The 21,268-nt window shown below is 39.0% G+C and overlaps 1 protein-coding gene across 1 annotated transcript; it reads right to left on the minus strand.

The window, feature by feature from the left end:
- Positions 1 to 14,520: 14,520 nt before the first annotated feature.
- On the minus strand, positions 14,521 to 19,368 carry LOC141626264 (uncharacterized). The gene is made up of 2 exons (XM_074440177.1): positions 18,020 to 19,368; positions 14,521 to 15,282 (listed from the first exon to the last, which is right to left on the minus strand). Exons 1-2 carry the CDS (start codon positions 18,810 to 18,812, stop codon positions 14,651 to 14,653), a joined length of 1,425 nt encoding a protein of 474 aa, XP_074296278.1. The 5' UTR covers positions 18,813 to 19,368; the 3' UTR covers positions 14,521 to 14,650.
- Positions 19,369 to 21,268: the final 1,900 nt, after the last annotated feature.

Raw genomic sequence — 21,268 nt, forward strand, 5'->3', positions numbered from 1 at the left:
ACATGGGTTACTAGTTTCTTAACACTTCAAATTCATGATTTATAATGTCTTAAACTTTAATCTAGAAACGCGTCTTAGAAGTACATCAAAATTTTGGACACACGTGATGATTTTTCTAAGTAAATTTGGATTTGTTTTCATTCTTACGTAAACATGTCAAAGGTTTGATAATTTTGGTTCCCCATTTATCTCTAATTAGAGTTAGATTGTTATATAATTTTGCAAGTTGCATTTTTCCAGAAACTTATCTTAAATTCTTAAGCGAGCCATTGGCTTGATGACATTCAAGAAAAACTTTATCAAGCTTTCCCACTTATATTGTTTCTAGTAAACTAAAAGTATGGGGTAAAATTCCGTTTGTTTCAACTTTGCTTCAAGTTCTCATCTTCCACGTCAAAACTTTGTTGTGTGATCGGTTTTGTAGTATGACAAGGCCAACAAGGAACACCCGTGGAAGAAAATCCCGCCAACAACCGGAGACCCCACCCGTGATTGAAGACCCGGAGTATGTACCCGGCCATTGAGTTTGAAAACGAGGCTCAAAAGAGCATTATTCTTACCTTAGCCGGTAGACCTATGAAACCAACTAGGTGCGTGTCCCAAAGAGTGTTGACATGGATGAGGATAGAGGAGGATATGGAACACATCTTTATCAACCTTAGATTTGAGGGCCTATACACGCTTAGGAAAAAGTGTTATCGGAACTTGACCCTTGAATTCTTGGGTTCCTTCCAATACCATAAGGCGGCTAAGAGGGTGACTTTTAGACTCAAAAACACCAACTTTGACGTGACTTGTGCTGAGTTTGCGGACTTGTGCTGAATTTGCGGAGGTTTTGGGAGTGTTAAAAGGGAAAGAAACCCACCTAGAGGAGCCTCCAAGGGGGATGAAAGCAACAAGATACATAGGCTTGTATACCAGAAACGAACGTACTTTGGTAGGTGACATGAAAGCTAATGATGTGAAGCACCCGACCTTGAGAATTTTCCTACGACTCATGACCCTTCTACTTTTTGGGAGATATGATTTGAGTAAGCATAATTCCACGGAGGTTTTATTCTTGAGCTCGTACTTGAACCCATTTAGTGAGAAACATTTCTTCTTTAGTGTCATATCTATAGTGTGCCTTGCCTTGGAGAGAATGACAAAGTCGGAGGCGTGTTCCTTAGATTGTGGAGCCCTCATCACCCACATTGTAGAGAAACTCATAAAGTTTGAACCGGGGGAGAATGATAAGCCCATGATTGAGGGAGTGAGATATTTCAATTAACCTTTACATGGAAAATTTGAAGTGGTTTAAAGAGTTGGGCGTAGATAAGTATGCTTGGAGGGTAAAGGGAAGACGATGGATGAGGCTTCCCGCGATGGTTGACCTCTTAGAGACTAACCACCTTGAGGAAGTGGATGAACCTCGCCCTCCACCACAAACCTATACCATTCCCGAGAGACTTATATTTGAATTTGATGCGGAAGGTAGGCCTAAAACCCCTCCTCCACCGAGCGATAACCCGGCCTTGCAAGTACCAACCCTCCCGACCGTGCGAGTGCCATTATCGCCTTCACCTAGTCGTGGATTGCCTCCACCAAGCACCGGTGAGCGTTCCCCACAATCAACCGTTCATGTACCCGTTTTCGAGGGTGCGGAGCTCACCCGTCGTGTGAACAAACCAACGGATTTGGGAACTGCATCTCCCACGGTGACGGACACCTACTTGGCCCTTGAGTGGGACCGCATCAGGCTGCGGAGCCGGTTTATTTGGTGACTTGCACCATGAAAATAATGAGGCGGACCCATCCGAAGCGGCTAAGGGGAGTGTGAAGCAAGAGGACGGCGATGGCGATGATATTGCTAGTGACGATGAGGATAAAGGGTAGGTAGAAGGAAAGTGAGAAGGGAGCCGTCCTGTTGGTCTTAATGCTTTATGAGTCGGACTATGAATACTATGTTGGTTGTAGACTTGGATAATTATTGCACTTATGTTGTAATCATGGCCATAAGGCCAAGAGTTTGCTTGAATATGGTTAGTTGGTGGTGTATTAGTCACCATTGGAGATTATTTGCATTTGTATGGTATAGTAGGTAAGCTTAGAATCGATTTTGGGAGTAACCGTGTTTTGCCCAGGTGACACTCGACTGAGTGCCCCCTACACTCGGCCGAGTAGCTCCTGCACTCGACCGAGTGACTTGTTTTAGGGGTCATTTGCCCATGTTTGACCAAGTAATGGACTTATACCCTTCATTATATGATTTTATCATTTACCATGCATTTAGGTGGACACCATACCCTTGTGTGATTAGTCTTCTCGTGAATTTTTTACGCATGGCAATGTTATGTGGCATTTTATCACCCTAAAGTGTTTAATCGGAAAGTATTAATTCAACAAAAGTCACGCAATAACAAAAGTGATATGGTAATCTTGTGTAGTACATGATAGTCACCGTGATATTTTTGAACATGTCTATATTACGTGATAGGTGCCATTTATGTGTCTTATAGTGGTTATTAAATACATGATATATTATCGTAATCTTCGTCTAAATGGTAGTGTTTATGATGGATGGAGGAAACATGTGTGATGATGTGGTAGACTTCATGTGAAATGCACATGGCACGATGAATATAAAAGTGAGGATATTTGAGTAATTCAGTCGTAATACGAGTAGTACGTGGTTATTTTGCAATTTTTTTATGAAATAATACATTTTCTAATATGATATGGATTTTGTTGCATATATATGCGTACGCATATGTGTATGGTCATGAGAGTTGTGATAAGGTAATACCGCGAATCGGGATTTACCTATGAGTATAGGACGTTATACCGTGAGTTTGACCTCGTATTTTGACTATGTTAGGAGCCCATATGATAAGTGAGATAGATGGTATTATGGTCAGAGGAGACCCAATTGTGGAATTAGGTTAGCAAGGGAGTGTGATAAACTCATAAATGTAGCTAATGAGAGTGTTACCATGAAATTCGAACGGTGAACTTCGGGACGATGTTCTCTTTTAAGGGGAGTAGATGTAACAATTGAGAATTTAAGGTAATATAGCAAGCATGGTATGGTCTAATGAGTACAAAAGTGTATACGCATAGAGGAAACGGGGGAATATGGTGAAAAAGACGAGGATGACTCTAACACAATGAGAGTGGGGATGATGGTGGGGGACATTACGGAAAGCAAGGTAAGTGTATGAGAACCGATAGTGAGACTTAAGGAAAGAAGTGTGAAAATAATCGTTGAGGCGAACTTCGGGGACGAAGTTCATTTTAAGGGAGATTGTAATACCCAGGCCTTTTGAGACCTGTAAAGGAACCTTGGGAGGCGTGAAAGACCCTTAAGCCCGATGAAAAGCTACTCGAGAATGAAGGACGATTGTACAGTGGACCTAGTGTAAGCTATGCTAGACCTAGTGGGAGTATAGTGGACCGAGTGGAAGCTGTATTGGACCGAGTAGGTTCCACTCGACTGAGTACACATCGTACTCAACCGAGTGAGTGGCACTCGACCGAGTAGTCCCGACACTCGATCGAGTGTGTCGTGTCAGATCTCATTTTATATAACTCGAGATTCCCTTTTACCCAAACCCTAAATTACTCTTTCTCTCTCTCTCTCTCTCTAAAAACCATAAAAACTCTCTCCCTTCTCTCTAAACCCTTCCTAACCCTCTCTCATGGCACCTAAGCTTGAAGATGTGGAGCCACTACCTCTTCCTCCATCTTTTACGTACTTCCATGCTAAGTCAAACCTCCACTCCTTTTCTCTCTCTTGTTTAGGTAACCCTAGATCTTAGGGGTTTTGGCGATTTTGATTTATCAAGTTTATATCTTAGTTATGAGTAATTCAGGGAGTGGTAGAAAAGGGGTTTCAGATGATAAGAGATTTGTAGGGTGCTTTATGATGTGTTATATGGTTATGTAGCAGATGACGATCTAGTGAGTCAGATGCGGTTTTTCATGTTGCTCATGAAGTCTTGCTATGAGGTAGGGTTTTTCCTACTCATTTCTCATTATTTACATATAACTATTTGTGCCTTGTGTCGATCTTGTGTTGGTTATGATGGTTTCGTATTGTTGGATGTTGTGGAGTGGTTTTGTCAGTAAGGAGTTTTTTGTGGGACACCGACCTTGCGCCTGAGATCGCTTCTTGGAGGGACCCACCCCCAAGGAGGATGTGCACATTAATGGTTCAAGTCACGGGGTTCGTGTTTCGATGTGGACTCCGATAGACTGTGTTGCGATGCGCCTATCTCAGGCTGCAGTCCGGCAGAGGTAGTGGCGATGTTGCGATGCCGTCACCGAGATTGTAATGATACGGAGATGGATGTATTGGTTTTGTGTGTCATGTGTGTGGTCGTAATATTATGGTCAGTGGTGATTATATGTATTATTTAGACTGACGTTTGCATGTCTGTGTAACTTGTCACCTATTTTCAGGGTGGCCTGTGTTGATCCATATGATATTTCCGGTCATATAGGGGAGCAGTTGGATTGAAGGTCTGGTTTTGACTACGAGCGGGACATAATACGCGCGTTGGACTTGCTTGAGAGTGGCGAGTCGCCTCCATCAAGGTGGCGTAGATTGCACTAGAGACATATGTGTTGTAGTAATGATATTTCCTTCTTATGTATTTTGCCTTGTAACAACTTTAAACTTTGATTGTAAAAAAATGTTTTGTTATTCGAGTTCTGATGGACTACCTCGGAAAAGCGAGATGATAACAGTAATATCCGTCCTTTTAGGGACCCGTTGACCATCGTTGACTGACCTTAGACACATATCTAGACCTTTGGAAACCTTACGAGCTAACCTTATAACGTTATAACCCTTTAAGTTATGGTAACTTGATCTAATGGAGGCTACTCGATCGAGTAACTTAGTCACTCGATCGAGTAGAGGCCACTCGATCGAGTAAGTTGCATACTCGATCTAGTAATAGGATTTCAGTGGGGAAATATAAATCGTGATATCGTGAAACCCAAATAATTTCCTTTCCTTCTCTCCTAAACCTAGATGCCGTCATATCATTTCTCCTTCACCTTGATTCACCCTTTTGGAGCATTTGAGGGTGGAGACACCATGGGGATGGGATGCTTAAGTCGGGTAGCGGTCTTGATGTTGGATTGCTATATATAGGTATGTTGTCATCATCATCATCATCCTTGGTTTCGTTGTGATTGTGGTAGTAGTAATAGATTGTTATACTGTTTGTTATAGGTGGTTATGGTGGCTGCTTGTTGTCTTATGGTCGTATGCAGAATCGCTGCGGTTTTCTAGAGGTAGGTTTTCCTACTCAGTGTTGTTGGTTGTCTATTATGTCGGTTGCAGAGTCTGTTTGGATTTGGTAAGGTGTTGATGTTGTTGTTGTATAATTGGTTGTGTTGTGTTTGTCTGTGGTTCGCGAGGCGTGCCCTCGGCTGAGTGGAGTCACTCGCGGGAGTGGATTCATGCCATTGTTTTGCCCTTTGTGGAACCCGCCACTGGAGGGGATGTGCACATTAAGGAACATGGGTTATCGCTCGGAATAGATGAGCGGGGAGTTGGTGGGTACGGCTGCGGTCCCCCACTGGCTGCGTGGATTACTGGCGATTAGTAATCTAGCAGGACTGGACCTTCGGGCAGTCAGAGGTGTGTGTGTGCGCTTGTTAAGTCTGGTTTTGTATGTTCCTTCAGTTACTGACCTTGTATGGTGTTGTTGTGTTTTCTTCTTGTGTTGTGTCTGCCATGATCCACTATGGTGAGTAGTCGGTCTTAGCAGGTTTATATCTGGATCATAGCTGGGTGCTTGGAGGGACGAGTCTACCACGAATCATGGCAGAGATAGTCTCACATAGTTGATAGATGTCACGAGTTGTATCTTTTAGTTTGGTTAATCACTTGTAATTTAATATAATAGTTCTTTTCTCGATATTTGATTATTACTGTTCCTCGGGTAACCGAGATGGTAACGCCCTTATCTACTGGGGAAGGTCTTGTTAACGCTCTTTGGTAGATGGGGGTGTTACAAAGTGGTATCAAAGTGATGGTTTTGGAACCTGTAACTAATGAGCCAATGAACATGGTGAGTCTAATAAAATGAACCAGGTGTATGTATGTTGGGAGCCCCGACAGATGCTTGATTTTGGGTGAGAAGGCGCCCTCATTTCAAAATCCTGGCCCCAATATGCTTAATCCAGCCACTTTATATGGGGATATTGAGTCGGGAATGGTGTGTGTATAGTTTATGTGTGGTTTATAGAATAGATATAGTGTGTTTGAGTCTGTGGTAATGTCTGGTGCGTGTAAGTGGTAGTGATGAGTTGTGTAAGTGTTGTGAATCACTGGAAGTGTGTGTGTGTGTGTGTGTGTGTGTGTATGTGTGTGTGTGTGTGTGTGTGTGTGTATGTGTGTGTGTGTGTGTGTGTGTGTGTGTGGTGGAAGTGGTGGATGTGTTGATAGTTGCATACGAGTATCTGATAATGTGATGGTGATAATGGGTTGTGAACCTTCATATGTGTCTTATTTAGTATTAATTGACATGTAATGATGTGGAATGTAATTGGTGAATGATGTTGCGTACTCTTGTGAATAGGCATAGTTATGTGCGATATCTTGTTGTCGAATTATTGTGATATGTTTAAACCTTGAGCAAACTTGAGTAGTAAGTGATAGCTAATTTGCCGAGTATCTGGAGTGCTTAAAGTAGTGTAATCACATATCGGATGATTGAACTTGAATATGCGTAGATGAAAATAGAATAATGTGCTAATATATAGATTCATGTGCATTGAAGCAGGTCATAGTTGAATTATGTTGTAAAATGTTTGATATAGGAGGGAGTAGTATATGCAATGTTCGGATAAGATAATTGTGTTGTATTTGAGTTAGTATTAATGGATAGTAACTGGATGAAATAATCAGTGACGAGTTCCAAATTCACTTTGGACTCGGAACGAGTTGCTGTTTTGCAGGAACCGTTAACCGAACTCGAAACTTTAGACCTTGTTCCTAACCTTATTCCACCGAGTACGAGTGCCTACACGACCGAGTAGACCTTACTCGATCTAGTTGTGGGGCTATTAGATCAAAATCGTTGGGACTGCCAGCGAAAACTCGATCAAGTAGCTCCAACTCGATTAAGTAGAAGCCACTAGATCGAGTACCCGAGTTACTCGATCGAGTAAGTGCTACAGTACCCGTATTATAACAGGATTCCTATGTTTCCTTTGGTTCATTCTTCCTTCTTATTTCTTCACACTTCAAACCCTAAATATCTAAAAACTCATTCTCTCAAAGTTCTTGGTGGAGATTGTGCTTAATTCACTTGTAAACTTCTTGTTAATTCATTTAGACCATTTGCAAACCACTCAAGATACCAAGAGCTGCTGGTGTGACCCGTCAGAGTAATAGGGGAAGGGCTTCTGAGCCCGAAGTTGGAGAGGGGAGTCAAGGACCCACTGTCCCACCCGTTCCCGAGTACCCTACCATTATCTTTGCAAACTTTCAGCAAAGAGATGTGATAAGTGCATTTTATATAGGTATTTTGTACTTTATTTGCACGCATTTCAATGCATTTTATGTGGTGTTTGGCTACAAATGTCCCCCGAATTGTCTACTTTGATTTCTCTTGTATTATTTGCAGGTATGAACCGAAAAGGAGTGTAATCAAGCCTAAAAAATTTCCCTATGCATTCATTTAGGAGATGAGTTGAGTCGGAGCTTGGAAACTACTAATTATGATGCGCAAAGAAGTAAGATAGCTAGGCGAGCAAAGGAAGAACTTCAAATTTATAGTTCCTAATTTGAAGAGCCATATATAGAGTTCTACAACTTATTTTCAGGTGATTCTAATTGAAGATGAAATCTTGTCCTCTTATCTTTCCAACGCCACTGGAAACGCCCTGTTTGCCCAAGTAACGAATAAATGGCAGCCGTTTGAAGTTCAGTGCGCGAAGCAGGAATTGTGCGCTGGAAAGTACTCGATCGAGTACAATTGTGTTCGATCGACTCCTTTTTCTACTTGATCGAGTAGTGCCTATTTAATAAGTGTTCGATCGAGTACCTAAAGTACTCGGTCGAGAGGTTTTAGCTTGGATTTGTTCGATCGAGTGATATAAAGTTACTCGATCGAGTGATTAGCTTATATATTCGGGATTTTTAACCCGTGTTAGGTTTATTTTATGTGAATAATGACTTCCCTATATAAAGGAAGCCGGGATTAGGTCAAAAACTGTCTCTTTTCTGATACACTCTTCACTGTTAATCACTTTTTCTCTTCCCTTTAATCTCTTGCTTTGCTATTGAATCGATCTTTACACCGGATTGCTTTAGATTTTAATCACTTTTCTCTCTTAATCTTAATCTTTTTGTTTGTTTGCTTTAAATTCTTGCTTTCTCTCTTTACTATTTCTGCCCTAATTTAGTTTATGCTTAATCATCTTTATTCCATCATGCTTTTGATTAGTATGCTCATTATTATTACTGTTGACACCATTAGTAGTATGAGTAGCTAATTTCTTCTATGTTAGGACTAGAGAATCCATGGTAGGATTGTGACGATGTAGCGAATAGACTAGATGGTTTACTTTTGAGAATCTGTCCCATAGCAATATAACTGTACACCAATTTAGTTGAATGCATGCTTCTAAATTACATTAATCTGGTTAATTTCGTTCCTGGATCGGAAGATTGGAATGAACAGACCTGCTATGAACAGTAGACTACCCTAATGAAGACGAAAGTTAAGTTAGCGGAAATCTAGGATAGAAAGTGGACCGGAAGGACCTTTCTTGTATCCTTCTCACAGTATATTGTCTAGGCTATTTGTAACTGAGTCTATAAACTGCCATGGTGAACCGAAATCCGGACATACTCTCTTTTATCTGATCACATCTATCATTTTCTTCCTTTACTGCTCTTACTTTATTTCTCTTACCCTTTGACTTCCAGTAGTTTAGAAAATCAAATATAAAAACCCCATTTGTGACTTAGATAGACGGATTAAAAATAGATACCTTGCCTCCCTGTGGAGATCGACCCTACTTATCACTAGCTTCTGTTAGTTATATTTAGGTTTATTTTTGGTACAGAAACGACCGTATCAAATTTTGGCGCCGTTGCCGGGGAGGCAATTGGCCTATTTATCTGTTTATTTTCGTTTGTCTTCCGCCTCAAGGGATTCATTCCTTGAGGCAGTTTTTATCTTTTTCCTTCAGTGTTGTTTTGATAGGTCCTACAGGTCCTACCTAGACAAGGTTCTAGGAGAAAGATCGTCAAAGGGAAGGCTTGAATACCTTTGACGCTTCTACCAAGATGTCTAGTATCTCCCGAATTATAGCATAGTTTGAAGCTCAAAATGCAAGATCTGGCAAGCTGGAGAGTAGACAGTCTTGGAGTGGTTCATCTCAGCTCTATACTACGGCACAACAGGTGGTCCATTGTAAGAGATGTGGTACTACGGGGCACGAAGCTGTCATTTGTCTAGCAGATGATGATGTAGTCTATGCGTTTAGGCGGCATAGACAAGCTAGTCATTTTTCTGCATATGTGCCGCCACATCCATTTCAGCAAAGAGGCTATCAAGAGTCTCCATTTGTTTGCGCGCCGCCAACAAACTCCTCCTCCTAATAAGCAGAAAGAAGAAATTGCTGAGTTGACATCTATAGTGAAGACACTTGCACTGCAAGTGCAAGAAGTTATTCAAACTAAAGACGCCACTATCAAGTCTCTTAAAGCTCAGTTGGCTCAAGTATTGGCCGAGCAAATTTCTAGGCGGCCGAGACCGTCTATGCTATCCACACCCGGACTGAAACTCCCTGCGAAGGGCCGGTTCTGCCTACTAATGTTGCAAACACTGTTCAAGAGGAAGGATACAAACCAGTCCCGCCTGCCACTGTTCAAACACTTGATCGAGATCCTTACTATACTCGATCGAGTGAAATTACTGAGGAAGTACTCGATCGAGAGGGTGAAAGCTCTCGATCGAGCAATGAGGAAAATCAAGTCCTCGATCGAGTGACACAAGTTGCTCGATCGAGTACAAATGCTGAAAAAATACTTCGATCGGGTTACATAAGTGCTCGAACGAGTAATTTTTTGGCTAATAACAATGAATGGCCGTTTAAATTTATTTCAGACGATATTTCTACAATAAAGGTTAATTCTTTTGTTACTTCTTCTGCGGGTACTGATAGGTTGACGGACCTAGAAGCTGGGCATCATACGTTAACTTTGGAGACTGGAAAGGTGTGTATTGATGACCCAGGCTGAGGATTGGATGAGGCTAAGTCGTACAAGAAGAAAGGGCGCAAGAGGGCCAAAAGTGGAGGCCAATACGCTGCGATAAGTTGTTGTTCTCCTGTTGCTCGGATGGTATGGAGGCCTAAAGTCAAGCCGATGGATGCTGAGGGAACCTCATTCAGTCAACAGCCTTGTCGTGGGCCACTGATTTGCGTGGGTGGATGAAGAAAAGAAGGTCGAGTTGGGACCTATCTGAAACTAGCGCTACCGGGAGGCAACCCGAAGTTTAAATTTCTATTTAGTTGTTTTTTTCAAACAATTTAGTTTTGTTGTGTGCCTTAATAATTAGCCTACTCGGCTATAGACTGTGAACAATTTAGCCCTCTTTGCTTTGGCAGTACTTTTGTGCGGTTGCTATTTGCGAATATGCAGGTACTCTTGCATTCTGCTCGCAACTTAGCTGCTCTGAAGTAGCTAGCTGTGACCTCCCATGTTGCTGGCTGGTTTGGGGAGGTGCCGTCCCTTCTTCGCGTTATCTTGTAAGTTTTCCGCTTCTACACTCTCTCTCTCCTTTTTAGTTTGCATTTCCTTTCCCTGTTTTAGGTACAATGAGGGCATTGCACGGTTTGGTTTGGGGAGGTTATGCATCCATATCTGTGTCTGCATCTTGTTTTATTGCATTTCTGCTATCACGTTTAATTACTGTATGCATTGTTGTTTATTTTTATAAAAAATAAAAAATCTCAAAATAATAGAAAATTTCAAAAAAAATCAAAAATATTCACGTTTATTTTTGCATATAGGTTGAGTCGGAACGGTAGATTTCCGTGATGAAATTGCACTTTAACTTGGTTTTTTGTAACTCTCGATTTTATAAGCAGCGACGGCTTTAGCATTGATGGCTTTGTTCACGTGCCATCGACACAACAAATGATCAACCCCGGAAATACTGCCTTAAGAGCGTTGATCAAACCCAATTCCCGGTCGGTGACAAAAACAGAAGGGGACGCTCTCGTGATATCTAAAATGTCACCTAACTTCTTCAACAGCCACTTGTAACACTCCTTGGACTCGGTAGGAATCATCGAACATGCAATTAAGAAAAGACGATCCGGTGGGTGTGACACCAACCATCTCAATGACTGGATTATTGTACATGTTGGTTTTATACGTCGAATCCATGATAACCACGAAGGATAAGCCCGGAACAATTTCACGGAATCAGGATGTGCCATGAAAATATAAGTGATCTCTTTACTCTCTGAATTAATCTCATGCCAATGGACGTCTTTCGCTTCTACCGCTAGAGCCAACATTTGCTGAGCGGTGTTTCTTTCACCCCTAACTTCATGCCTAATTTTCCTTGTCTTATTATATAGTTGGGTGCTTGACGGTCGAGGTTTTTCTGGGGTTTTCAAATGAAGACCATTTTTAATATCCCTGGTAGAACCCCGACCATAGTTTGTTGCCTAACATATGCCTTCTCCTCCGCGTCCAATCCCGCAAAGTGCTGATCCCCGTCCTTATAAAGTGCTACATTGTGGTTGTGTAGTCCACCACCCTCGGATGTTACAATGTTCCAAACTATCGTCACTTGATCATTTTTAGACACGAAATTTTGCACGGCACGAATACGGAACTTGCATGAACACTTCTGCGACCTCATTGGCTTTTCGGGATCATCCGTTGGCGGGGGTAACCCATGTGTTTTACATCGAAGTAACTTGCCAACAACCCGTTCTCTTTTCTGTTTTTTGCTCCGTTATTTGCTTTAATCAAAGCAAACCTATTCTCGAACGCAACGTTATTAGCCCAATTGAAAGCATCGTCACGCGTTTCGAAATCTAAAGTAGTCACGAACAACGGGTTGTAATCAATTGAGTTCTCGCCAAAAGTCTCCCACGAAACCTGTTGCAAGCAATACGGACTATAGTTAGACAATAAAAACGATACATAACCTAAATAAATTGCGTAAAACGAAAGCAAAACAAGATAAAACGAGTAATCCATGGCTAAACCACGAGACTCAACAAACGACCATGGCCAAACATTGTGTCTAAACGTTCAACCATGGCCAAACAGGGAAAACCAACGTTCAACCATGGCCAAACAGGGAAACTCAACTTTCAACCATGGCAAAACATTGGTTTCCCACGTTTGGACCATGGCAAACGAAGGATTCCCATGTTTGGACCATGACCCACGTTGGTTTCCCATGTTTGGACCATGGCAAACGTTGGTTTCCAACGTTTGGTCCATGGCAAACGTTGGTTTCCCACGTTTGGTCCATGGCTGAACGTTGGATCTCAATGTTTGGTCCATGGTTCAACCATGGGTGCACAAATTTCAGATTTACGACGAAAAATCGCAATGTTCGCTACTACTAAGTTAATATGTGACGTAAATCAACTATCGAATAGAATTAACGATGCGGAAAAAAAAATGAAAATTAAGCAAATAATGAAGCGATTAAGTTGTTTACGTGCCGGTGATTCGGGATGCGTCATGTTAATTAATCTTGTTAATTGTTGTTGTTGGTTTTTTTTTTTATTTATTTGATTTTTACTAGAATTTGTGAGGAAATTTTTTAGAGAGAGAAAGTAGTGTGTGAGTGTAAGGGTAGTTATCGTCTTTTTTTAAAAAAAACGTCGTCGATGAAAATCAGCCCTCTAAAATAAACTACGTATTTTGAATAATTCAAAAATAGAACACTAGATTGAAGAGAGGTAGATATACACATTATGATAGTGGGAGGCGTGAGGACCAAAAAGACATAAAAGTAATGCAAAATCTCCCAACTTCTTATAACTAAGTAGTATGTAATACTCCCTCCATTCAACTACATTTTGCATGCTTCTCTTTTGCACACTATTCACAAGCGGACATTCAACTTCAATTTTCTCTCGATATATAAGTTAAAATATATTCATATGGGATCTTATTTGATTCGTCTTTAAGAGTACATTAAAAATATCTAACTTTTATAATTTTTGTAAATACGTAGTTACAGATATTTACCGCGTAAAAGTCGCGTTGCCAAACGTGATAAAGCAAACATGTAAAGTGGAGTTGAATGGATGGAGTAGTATTTTGAAAAGGGATCTCTACAAACTTACTTGTTATGAGAATCTGGGAAATATAGGGTGCCCTCCATCATGGGGTACCCTTCCCTAGTGACCTTATTGTCCAATGCCATATTGTCACAGGCACATGTCCATTTCAACCCAATATCAATTCAATGCTTTGGTTTAAACTCAGGTTTTGGCAAATTGGAAGGTAAGACAATTTAAACAACACAATGACATTAGTTTTGTTCCTTTTTCCGTCAATGAGTCATTAGGTCAGTACAATATAAAGGGGACGAGTTTAACGAAGGAATATAAATCTGTGTCCTATAGTATTGTCCATGACATTTGAAATCATCAATACCAATAGTGTGTTTGAATGTTATAATAATGTTTAACTCCGACATAAGATGACCCTAGGATGGTTCCATAGAGAATCTAGGATCCAAAAATTAGATTAATTAATGCAGTATAGAAGGTTTGGTTGAAAGAGTGCGCAGCTGGGAGCACATGGTGGCAAGGTGCATTCAAAATGGAGCCTTAAATGACCTCAAATCTTTCAAACATTTTAGGCAGGTCTCAATAACTACATACGACTACTCTCAATCAACAGTTCAGACGCTCCTGTCTTTGATGCGAAAACTCAAAAACGATCATTGTACCGCATACAAAAGTCTCATTTTATACAGTCCTACATAAGATCAACAGTGTCTTTGATAAAGTAAAGAGATTGTATGTCCGCAACCTTAACCATAAATAATTTTAATCGTGTCGACTGAAATGTCGATCTTTGCCTCCGCTCTAATTAATACGGAGTAATTAAGGGAAAACCATGATATCTCAAAATAGAATTACAGTTCAGAAAAGTGTTTAAATGGTTTTCAGTTGTTATCTCCACCTACCGATCAGTTGTGCATTCAATGTAGTGAAGTTGAAATTACACCCACCTCTTCAACTAACATCAACCACTTTATAATATGTCTTACCAAAAATGGATTGCTCCAGTACTACTGTCCCTTTGTACTTCTAGATTCTCATTAAAACTCACTTAATTCTCACTTTTCCTTTCTGCATTTTACTTATTCACTGGATTAAACCATGCGATTTTCACTAACAGGCTGCCCTAAAACGGTTTATATGTTAGGAACAAGGCTATATATCAAACTGTTGTGCCTTGCCACGGCTAGGAGCTTTTGAGACACCTAGATAGGCTCAATCACGGAACAAAAAAAAAAAGGAACAAAGACTGCGGCATGTTTTTAATCATGAGTCAAAATTACCATTACAATACTACATACTCCCTCCGTCCGGGACAGATGGAGTATTTAGTAATAATGGTAAAAAAAATTCAACTTGCAATCACTTAAGGTTTGCAAATTACCACAAAGCAAGGGAGAAGAGCCCTAGGATTCAGCAAAAACAACTCCTCAATGTTGGAATATAAACCGACTTTACCTGCCAATGAATCAAACCCGGTTTGCCCAGCAAGTTCTTGCAAGTTTTCCAATGGCCTGTGAACCCTTCCGGCAATCACTCGGCAAACTATCAATGCCTTTTTTATGGTCGGATCATTCTCTGGAAAATCAACTCCCTCGAAAGCCCTTTCACTAGTAGAAGTAGTAAAAACACCAACTCCACTCTTAATCTCCTTCTTGGTGTAAAACCCGTTTCTTATGACCCTACAAACACAGCATTTTTCCGATACACAGAGGCTAGATGAGCCATCTAGACCCAAAGAACAGCCCAAGATGGTCCCGTAAAATCTAAGTAGCTCATTCCCGTCCGCCAGGCATCGAGGATGCTTCTTTGGGAGCTTACTAGCTTTAATTTTTACCATTTCTCGATATTCTTCAAATCGAGCAATTGTTTTCTGTGTGTTGTGGACTTTAAGTACCCTTTCTATTCTTCCACAATGGTTTTCTGATTTTAGCCAGCTTGTCCTGCATATTATCTCTACTATTTTTCTAGACGAATCGCCTTCCACTAGCTCAGTTACTGCATACAGAAATTGCGAGACATACGATTTGTAAATTCTCTATTAAATGCATCTATGGGTAATTGGGTCGTCTTACGAAGAGTATTACAGTACATGATACCGTCTTTTTTGAGATGATGTGATACTTTTAGATTCTAGTTAAAGAAACAATCTTAATCAGTAATTAGTTCAATTAAATTGGTCATAACTGTCATACATTTCTATTCCATTCTTATATGATTTGAATTGGAGTAATGATCAGAAAATTGCAATAGCAGGTAAATAGCTGAAAACAGGTACTGTTAATGCTTGAGGTATAAAGGAAACCAACCTATGAGCAAAGTGTATTCAACACAAAATTAAATGCTAAGATAAATGTCTTGGAGCTAAAAGAAGCAAAAGTGAGTTGCTTCATTTTGCAAACAGGGTATAAAGGGAAGTATCAAACACAACACAATCTCAAGCAAGCAAGGAAAAAGAAAAGCTACATTCTTGTGGGTGAAAAGTAAGGAAATCATGTACTCCTCCGTCCTCCATTTTTGTTGTCTTTTCCATTTTTTAAAGGTTGTCTCGATCATTTTTGTCATTCTTTCTATTTTAAGAATGAACTTGATGAGTAATTTGATCATTCTCATTCAATTTGTTCCACTTGTCATTTGATTATTGGCCCTATCCTCTTTCCTTGGTCTTTGTGCCAAAACTAAAGGACAACAATTGACCGGGACGGAGGGAGTAATTATTAGTAAAAACATTACTCAAATTAGACAACACACAACACTGATAAGTAGAGTAAACTAAACTATAACGACCTCAATATTTCATAAAAGTAGTTATGAGGACCCAAATTATTAAAGCAAGGCTTTAAGGACCTCCTTTCCTAATTCCGTTAGATTTAACTAACGTGGTTAACGTTTTGTTTTTTTTGGTGTGTGGGTGTTAGAACGTGTCTCCCTTCCGTTTTTGTACTCCCTCCGTCCTGGTCAATTATTGTCATTTGATTTTGCACATAGACCAAGAAAATGGGAGGGGGCCGATTATTAAAGGACAAGTGAAGCTCATCAAGTTCTTCTTAAAATAGAAAAGATAATAATTGACTGAGACACCCTAAAATAGAAAAGGACAATAAATGAGACTGGGAGTGAGGGAGTATTCATTTTTAATATTCCAATTTAATTTGTATGTTAATTTAAGTTATTATTGTGTTGATTAAAAAAAAAGGTTCTACTGTTAGCAACACTTAATAGGACTATTATTCTACAGAATATCTAATTAGTATTATTTAAGACGGAAATAATATTTGTTTTAATATTAAGACGGGTTTAATATCATCCCACATGGATATATGGGACAAAACTTGTACTTTTTTGTATGCATTTTTTTTTCGGTATTCATCCCACATCAACATATTTCACCGATCTTAAGTTTAGACTGATATATCTCCCTGTTAAATAAGAATTTGTGTATTTTATTATACTCGTACTGTCGTACAACAATCTCTTTTATCCTTTACTCTTAGATATGTTTTTAGTTCAACTTGGAGTCGTTTGGTTACATACGGGAACTTACAATGCCTAGGAAGTGTCATATCACATGATTTTAGAATTCATGTGAATTAGAAAATGTTGTTTGGTTACATGTAGGCATTGTAATTCATGTAGGCATTCCCACTTACCTAGGGGGATCTAGGTAAGCAACTTCCTCCATTATGGAGGAATTGAAATTCATGGGAAGTTTCAATTCATGTGAATTGGGGTAACCAAACAACCTACCCATTTTGCAATTCACATGAATTAAAGTTCCTGTGTAATTTAGTGGACAACCATACGACCCCTTAATAATAATTTGCCCTTAATTAGTCATGATCGGGTCGAATCGCGTGGATATTTTTGAGTTAATTATGTCGGGTTATCTTTTGGATCGGTCAACTTTCGAGTTAGCTCGTTTTTTTAGCTTAATACTATATGTTACGTTCCACCAAAAAAAAAAAAATTCAAGTTAGCTTTCGGGCCAAGTCATATGTCGGATCGGGTCGGATCGGGTTGAACTCATCAAATGGGAGAGAGTATTTTAATCAATTAGTCTCATTATAGATAGATATACCCGTCTAAAGTGAAACACAGGCCAAATATACTTAAAGTTGAAACATTTTTGGGTTTCACCGTGCAACTTGTTGCATGTCTTCTGGCTAAAATTGGGTGAATATTTGTCATATATTTAATTATAGACGGATATCTTCCATCAATAATGAGAATTTGTGTATTTTAATAAATAGACAAACAATAATATAAATCAATGGAGTATTATAGTATATTAATGACGAATGTACCCATTTCAAATATGATGTATGTACCCAATTCCTAAAAAAAAATAATTGCGAAAAGTAAAAAAAATGGAATTTTTGGGGTAATTAATTCCGTTTTCTGGACTTGGTTCCATCAATGCATGTCACTGTTGTGAGTACAAACGGAAAATGTAACGGACGTTTACGAGAGGTCCTCATAGCTACATAAAAAATGTTGAGGTCCTTAAACCTCCAAAGTATAATAATTGGGGTCCTTGTATTATTGTTTACTCCTCATAAGTAACATAAGAAATTAGACAACCATCACAACCAATGTGGAATACGATTACGCTACCAACATGGTTTAGGAAGGTCGAGATATACGCAACCTTAATACTTACTACGCGTTAAAAATAATACTCTAACTGAGAAAACAATAAATAAGATACGGAGTAGATTGATAGTATTACTCATACCAGCATGATTTGAAAGATGATGAGCTTCAAGTGCATCCCATTTGGTAAATTGTTCCCCACATTTGTGACAAGTCAAATTAGAACCACCACCATTAGACTCAATCTCCAAGGAAAATCTCTTCCTTGAACTAACCCCACTTCCACCGCCACCGCTGCTACCACCACCACCAAACAAACAAGACCCTTCCCTCCCTCTCTCCAAATAAAATGACTTCCTAACACCTGAACTCCTTACAAAAGAAGGGTTATTAAAATAATGCATTGAAGGGTGTCCCCCAGGCCCAGGGGTACCTGGCCTCAAAGTGCCAACAAATGTAGACTCTTCTCCATCCCCTCCACCTCCACCACCCCCATTTCCACCCCCATTTAACCCAACCCCATCATAGAAATTAGCACCAAAGCCAGTAATTTTAAGCTCACACTTAGAATTACTCAAAATAACCTCATGGGTAATTGGGTTTAAAAATTCACTACTACCTATGGATCTTGGACTACAACTTGGCGGTTTCTCACTTTTACTCCCATGAATTACATCCTTAAGATTTGCTATTGACCTTGAACATCCTGACCTCCCTATCTTTCGAGTCAATATCGAGTTCATATTACTATTATTATTACTATTACTATTACTAATATTATGATGATTATTATGATGATTTTTTCGGGATGACGATGTAGGCTCATGTACATCAGAAGGCTCTGATTTACAATGCAAGGATTTCTTCAATGAGAACCACACATTTGGTTTGCTATTCTCCTTACCTCCACCCTTCCCATTACTTTTACCTTCCATTGCTTCCTCTCTCAAGAACTCCAAAGCTTCAAACTTCACTCAAATGATATACTAATGTGCAATACTAAGATATACGGGTTTCGCGACGGGCGAATCATCCAATAAATAAACTTCCATTTACTTTCATGTTGGACTAACATATAAATTTCACCATTTTTCTTCAAAAAAATCAGTAGTTTCTTGAATGTGAAAGCTAAAAACAGGAAATTTGCAATTAATGTTACACTTGAATACTATACTTAACTTGAAATACATGGTTTTTAACAAAATAATTGTACAGAAAAACTTCCATTCTCGTGACCAACAATTATTCCAACAAAATACACAGGCACCCACCAGTATAAATTGAATTTTGTTTCAGAAATGTTGAACATGCAAGATTTTGAATTCCTGAATTTATTAAACATGAACTTTTTACCCCTTCATACAGTAGTAAAAAGGTAAAAAGAGGTAGAATTTGAGTGAAAGTTGAAGGAAGGTAGTATGAGAATGAATGAAGGGCATTTAGTAGATATACTACAAGTGAGGAGGAAGAGTAGTAATGAAATGAAGAGTTGAAGGAAGGAAGGAAGGAAGTGTAATATTAGAGGATAACATTAATGTGTTAACTGACAGCAGGGACTTGACGTTGCATTTATTTTTTACACAAAATCTCATTATATACGGCATATATCCGTCTATAACTAAAGACAAGCCAAATACAATAGCACATTCCTAATAAGACAAACAACAAGTGAGGTAGTGGGGGCCAAAAATGTCACCACTTTCAAGCTATTTGACCTATCTTTAACTATAGACGGATATATCCATCTATAGCAAGACTAACTGTATTTTTTAACCGGCCAACTCAGAGTAAATGAGGTGAAAGTGACAATTAGACAAGAACAACACATATTAATTATTTAATTTAAGTATGTATTTGAATGTTATACGTAACTACTGGTTAATTATAATGAGTTTTGAAGAGTTAAAAACGATTAACACCTAAGAGGGGGAGGGGGTGAATTAGGTGTACCTTTTAAAAATTTTATCCTTAACTTAGTTAATTAATTACTTTAAGCTAAGAATATTGAATTACAAGACTTGAGAAACTTAATTGAATGTAAGTTCACAAGAAGATACAATGAGCTTCTATGTCACAAGATATAGGTGATCATGACACGTAACTTGATTAAGTACATGTGAGAAATAGCAAAGTGGAAGAACGTAAAAGTAAATGAACAAACAAACGATATTTTAAAATTGGTTCACTTCTACCCGAGGCGCTACGTCCAACCGTTATTTTATTGCTTGTTTAGAAATTTACTCAAACTTACTAAACCCTTACAATGAAAATAACTCGTCAACCTACTCCTTGACTCAAACTTAAAGCTACTCCGCTTCAAGAGTTTATGGGTTCTATCTCAAGGTGTTACAGAATCTTGAATCTAAAGAGTTCACTAAATGAACATGGAGATCACAATGAAGATCTAACACGAGAATCATGGAACAAACTCATTATGTCACAGTACAGCGAACTGATACTTGGAGGTTTTACAGCTTTTTCGAAAACAATTTTGATGACTTAAAATCAGAAAAACGTTTTGCAAACACTTGAAGAACAAAGCTTTAAATGCACAAATGATTTGCAAGGATTTTACAATAAATGCTTTGGAAGTCTTGAGAAATAAATGTGACTAAGACACTCTATTTATAGTGGATTTAGTCTTAGGTAAGTACAACTTAGAAAGATTAAATCCAATATTAAAATGATAGTTTTGAGTGATGGTAAGTGTTAGACTATAGGCTTGGGGTTTAATAAATCGGAAAATTTAAGCTACTACACTCAACATGTGACAATTTACCAAAATGGCAAAAAGCTTTTCTTACTTTAGAAGTTTGACAAGTCTTCTTTGCCATTTTAGGAAAAGGTGTTTGCACAATTATAGAGGTTTAGTCAAGTGAGTTTGTGACTCCAAAATTTCAGATTATTTTCAAGCTTTTGAAAATTCAAATGTTTAAAGTTTAAAGTTTGCAAAGTTTTGACACAAACATTTAGTCGAAATTTCTCCTCCGTATGATAGTACCAGAAACCACAGTACAGCGTACTGTTGCATGGTTTTGCCATTACTTGACTTAAATGAGAATGTTACACTTACTCTGACATTTTTCGACTAAGGCTTGGAAAGTATCATTGTCTTGACTTCCTTGATTAGCTTGATCATCTTGAATCATTGTTGAAAGTCCATTTGATTGCTTCAATCATTAATCATTTTAACTAAGAGCAAACAATCAAATAACAAAGGGACTTGGCATCATCAACCAAATGTGTTCTAACAAATTCCCCCTTTGATGATGACAAGTCCAAACATGTGTGATATTCCCCCTTAGCCCATGGTTAGTGGGTCTTTGGTCATTTCAACATAAACATAATTATAAACATGATCAAGGTAGTCGAAAGATGTAACATGCTTGGC

This window comes from Silene latifolia, chromosome Y, assembly GCF_048544455.1.
Source record: "Silene latifolia isolate original U9 population chromosome Y, ASM4854445v1, whole genome shotgun sequence".
NCBI lineage: Eukaryota > Viridiplantae > Streptophyta > Magnoliopsida > Caryophyllales > Caryophyllaceae > Silene > Silene latifolia.

Bases quoted from the DNA above. Each gene is read 5' to 3' on its own strand.
- LOC141626264 (XM_074440177.1), bottom strand. From the start codon at position 18,812: ATGGAAGGTAAAAGTAATGGGAAGGGTGGAGGTAAGGAGAATAGCAAA. The intron at 15,283-18,019 runs GTATGAGTAATA...TTCTGTATGCAG, and splicing joins TCATCTTTCAAATCATGCTG to TAACTGAGCTAGTGGAAGGC.